This window comes from Dermacentor silvarum, chromosome 2, assembly GCF_013339745.2.
Source record: "Dermacentor silvarum isolate Dsil-2018 chromosome 2, BIME_Dsil_1.4, whole genome shotgun sequence".
Classification (NCBI taxonomy): Eukaryota; Metazoa; Arthropoda; class Arachnida; order Ixodida; family Ixodidae; genus Dermacentor; species Dermacentor silvarum.
In genome coordinates this window covers 159,832,872-159,837,201 of record NC_051155.1, presented here as the reverse complement: position 1 = coordinate 159,837,201, position 4,330 = coordinate 159,832,872, and the positions used below count along the sequence as shown (strand labels likewise).

At 47.7% G+C, this 4,330-nt stretch overlaps 1 protein-coding gene across 1 annotated transcript; it reads right to left on the bottom strand.

Annotated features, from left to right (window-relative positions):
• Positions 1–1,905: 1,905 nt before the first annotated feature.
• On the bottom strand, positions 1,906–3,075 carry LOC119440505 (centrosomal protein of 135 kDa-like). The gene is made up of 2 exons (XM_037705407.1): positions 2,905–3,075; positions 1,906–2,862 (listed from the first exon to the last, which is right to left on the bottom strand). The coding sequence occupies exons 1-2, from the start codon at positions 3,073–3,075 to the stop codon at positions 1,906–1,908; spliced, it is 1,128 nt and encodes a 375-aa protein (XP_037561335.1).
• Between the last annotated feature and the right edge of the window lie 1,255 nt (positions 3,076–4,330).

Genomic DNA, 4,330 nt, shown 5'->3' with positions numbered 1-4,330 from the left:
TGAATTGAACCTGGCGCAAGACAGAGAAATTGGAGAATGGGAGAAGCCTTCATCCTGAAGTGGAGATAAATAAGCTGATGTTGATGATGGGCATGGAAGAGGCATTACAAAGACGAAGAAAGGCAACAACGGGGCGCTACTGCCAACGTGCTGCATTATTGAATAACTATAATCCTAATGTTATTCTAATGCTCGAATTTGGCTGTGTTATGTTTTAAGTATGTGCAGCTTACAAGCTACGCCTTCTAATACAAATAAACAGGCTGGCACTGCGTCTGCGGTTTAGTCCGACAAGCTGAGTGGCGAATAATGCGCTTTATCTGGAAGCTGAAATTCCTTTCGCTAGATTCCATACATGGGCAGCTGATTGTACAGACATTTAAGAAGCTTCAAAATTGAGCTCTCTACCATTCGAAAATAATTGTAATCACTTCTCCTGACTCTGGTATTTCCATGAACACAAGTAAAAGTTTAGCGAAGACCGCAGTTAACGTCTTTTCTGCTAAACCCAACCAGAACTTTGCTCGACGTTTACCTAGTTACACACCCATCGTTGAGGTCATTTTTCTGCCAATAATTTTGGCCATCAGAATGCAGGATTCGCAAGAATATAATTATTAAATATTACCGGCGCTCCATTGGTATCGGCTGTTTTAGCGTCCACTAGACTGTTGCCTTCGCTCCTTATCTTTCCGACGCTTAAGCGAAACGATTTGTGTGACGTCGGCTTTGTACATGCTTTTGGACGCCCTGCAATTGTTATGCGTCTGCTGATTTTCTTGCAACGTCCTCACATATAGACCTTGTTTAAATGTTCTTCCTAAATATACTTTTACACCACTCGATTACTTACAAGGTACACCGTCTAATACAAATAGAAAGACTGGCACTGCGTCTGCGGTTCGGTCCGACAAGCTTCGTGGCGAATTATGCGCTTGATCTGGAAGCTGGAGCGAAAAAAAAATTTGTTTCTGAAGGGCATTGCTCAGCTTCTTAAGATGATTTCCAACACTTACGATTTTCGTGGAACACGAGCAGTTGTATTTCACGACAATGCAAGGTAACGTTATGAAGCTGCTGCTGCGCAGATCTGGGTTTAAAGTTTCACCTTCGTAGATCTGGCGTGTCTTTCAATAACCTCTGTTCTTTTTTGGAGCAATCAGAGACAATACATTTCTTCTTTCTTTCCTGTCGGCCGTTCCCGCTCTCTTGACAGATAGTTCCTTGCATTTCGAGCCATCAATCTGAGTTTGGCTTTATGAACATTAAACATTTTGTCATTTGGAACATGTCAGATAGGTATCGGCTGAAGGTGTAGTGTAACAATTCGGCATAAGTTCATTGTAGCTCCGGAACGTTACGCTGTCAGGTGTGACAATGGGGGTGTTAAACATGATTTTCCTCCAATAAAATCACAAACATATCATTAACGCATCTGTTTCCAGTTACTTTGATGAATATCGCCGCAAACATTCTATAAGGCAACACAATTGTTAGAGTACGTGGCACACGGAACAGCCGACAAAAACTCGAGACTCAGAGAGGCGTTAATTAGCGTCCACCTCAGCCCAGAACGTCCAAGATGGCAGGCTAGTTCCTTCGAACGCACGCACGCGCTCCCTGGCCCGATCCTCGTCCTCTTCTTTCTTGTAGGAAGAACGCGGGAAATTCAACACATTCCCGGCCGCGAAGTGGGGTCATGCCAGTAGTTCAAGCGGAAACAGTCTTTGGATGGCCCTTGTCACGAGGCCATCTTGTCGCTTTATCTTGCAAGAGCGAACGTGTCCATCTTCTCCTGTGTAGACTTCAATCACCCTTGCATATTGCTCACTGATGACTTGTTGCTTTAGTTGCTCCACTGCATGCTCAAACTCTGACAGCTTGCTTCTGAGAAAACTGTCCTCTTCATTTTGGGCTGCCATGCTCGTGGCTCCTGCTTGCACCTCCTGCTTCATGTTTTCCATCTCGGTAGAGAGCCTTTCGAGGGCAATGTCTGTCTGGCAGCGCTGCTCCCATGATGTGGCAAGCAAGCGCTCCAGACTGGTTGCGTCGGAGCGAGCCGTAGCTGTTTCGGGTACGTGCCAGAGAAAGATCGTCCTCTAGGCGCCTCAAGTGCCCAGAAATATGATTGTTGACAGTTTGTTCTTTGGCGAGCTGGTCCTGAAGCGATTGCACTTGCTCGACGAGCCTTGCGCGCATGTCTGAGCTCTTCTGAAGTTCCTCCTTCAGCCGACTTCCCTCGGCAGCGCTGTGCTGCAGGGACTCTTGCAAGGTTGCCATAGTTGCTCCCAGTGAAGCCAGCTCCTGCTCTGTCGTCACACTCATGGGTCGTGCAAGCTGCTGACGCAGGCTATTGAGTGTGGCATCACTGCTGTCTTGTTCTTTCTGGCTCTGCTCGGCCTGAGTCAGCAGATCAGCGTTGGCCGAGATAAGAGACCGGTACTGGTCCAAAAGATCTTCCCTCTCTCGATCCCTTGTACGCAGGAGCTCTTCTATTTTGGCCACTTTCATCACATACTCCTGGATTTGAAGTTCAAAGTCTTTCTTCTGTTGTACAGCATTCTCCAAGTCAGATGCCATGTTCTTGTGCTCTTTCGCCACAAGTGTAAAGTTCTGATGAAGCCTCTGGTTTTCTTGCAGGAGGTGGGAATGGGACTCGGCTGCTGATGCAGCTTCTGCTTCCAACTCTCTCACTCGACATGTGAGCCTCACAACATCACTCTCTTTGCAGTTTAGGTTGTCTTGCAGCTTGTCAATGTGTGATTCTGTAGCTCTGCAGGTGAAGTGGGCAGTCTGTGTATCTTTATCCTTTTCCTTGAGTTTTTCAGTGAGCAGGGCAAGCTGGCGAGCCTGGCTGTCCCTCTTCACAAGCAAGTGATCATGCTGCTTTTACAGGTTCTGCACTGTGGCTGTCAGCTTGTCGACTTCCCTCTGGAGCAACTCCAGCCGACTCAACAACTGCTCATCTTCTGCAGACGGCTGGCTTGCTTGCAGATTCATGACTCGTGAGTTGATTGGCTTTGATGACAAGTGCTCGGTGCTCCCTTGAAAGATCCATCGGAACTTTGAGTTCATAGCGATGAGTGTTTCCTCGTTTCTCGGTCTGGAGAGTTCACCTGTCATCACCGCCCACATCTGGTCTGAGCCAATTAGTACACTTACTCCGTTTTCTTTTTCAATAGATGGGTGGATCAGTTCATCGGCGATATCATTCCCGTTTTTTTTAATGATGTGATGAACGAAGGATTCATCGTGTTGGCTGATATGTCTCGGCAAATGTGTGGTATCTCGATGGCGCTCAATGCAACTTCAACGTCGGAATGCTGACTACGGAGGTGAAGCTCGACGATGTAAAATCTTTTCGGTGTGCAACTGCTGGCACTGGCGAAAGTGTTTATTGCTATGGTATCAAAGCCAAGACACCTCTACTTTAACCGCCTTGAAAGAGCTTCTGTTACGAACGTACGTTCACTTCCTCCGTCAAACATGCCTCTGATGTAACGGCATGAATAATCTGTCACTGCCCATGCTCGGAAAGTCTGTAGGAGCACGCACGTCAAAGTGTCACTTCTTTCGTTGCTCATAGTTGTAGCTGCGCATACAGTCGTACTGCTGCCTTTCACGTCTTCATGAGCCTTTCGGTTTGGTTTATCTGGGTCGCAAATACTAGACGCATGACGACCTCTGCAGCTGGAGCACGCAATTCTCCGTCTGCAATCCCTTGCACGGTGGCCTTTATCGGTGCATCGAAAGCACCGCATGTCGGCGGCGAGAAGTTTCTTCTTCGCTGACAGCGATAGGTCCGTACGGCAAGACTCCGTCAAATGCTGCGTTGACTTGCAGAAAATGCAGCCCGTGTCCGGAGGTGTTTTTGAAGCTTGGTTATGAAGCACTGATGACGTTGGGATCGCACTGGCAAACCGGCGGTTCTTATTGTATCTAGGATGAGTCGCCTCGTCGTATACTTTTTGCTCCCCAAAGTCACTCTTTTCAAGGCTTTCCAGTTCAATAGAGATGAACTGCAGCAGACACTCTAGCTCCGTGGCTTGCTGAACGTTGTCATTGGCGGAACTTGCTGCTTCTGTAGCGCAAGATCTGTGATACGCTACGACATGTCACGTGGCAGTGCCCTGAGCAGAACGTCGCATAGCATCGACGAGAAAGACGACTTGCTCAGGCCAAGCGCCTCCAGTCCCCGCGTGTTAATGAGCACCTGGTCGTACAACTTGCGAAGTTTTGTTACTTCATTAGAAGAACGCACAGGAGTAAGCCTTCGAAGCCTTGAAAAATACTCCTGCTCCAATCACTTCTTGTCCCCGAAACGTCTCTT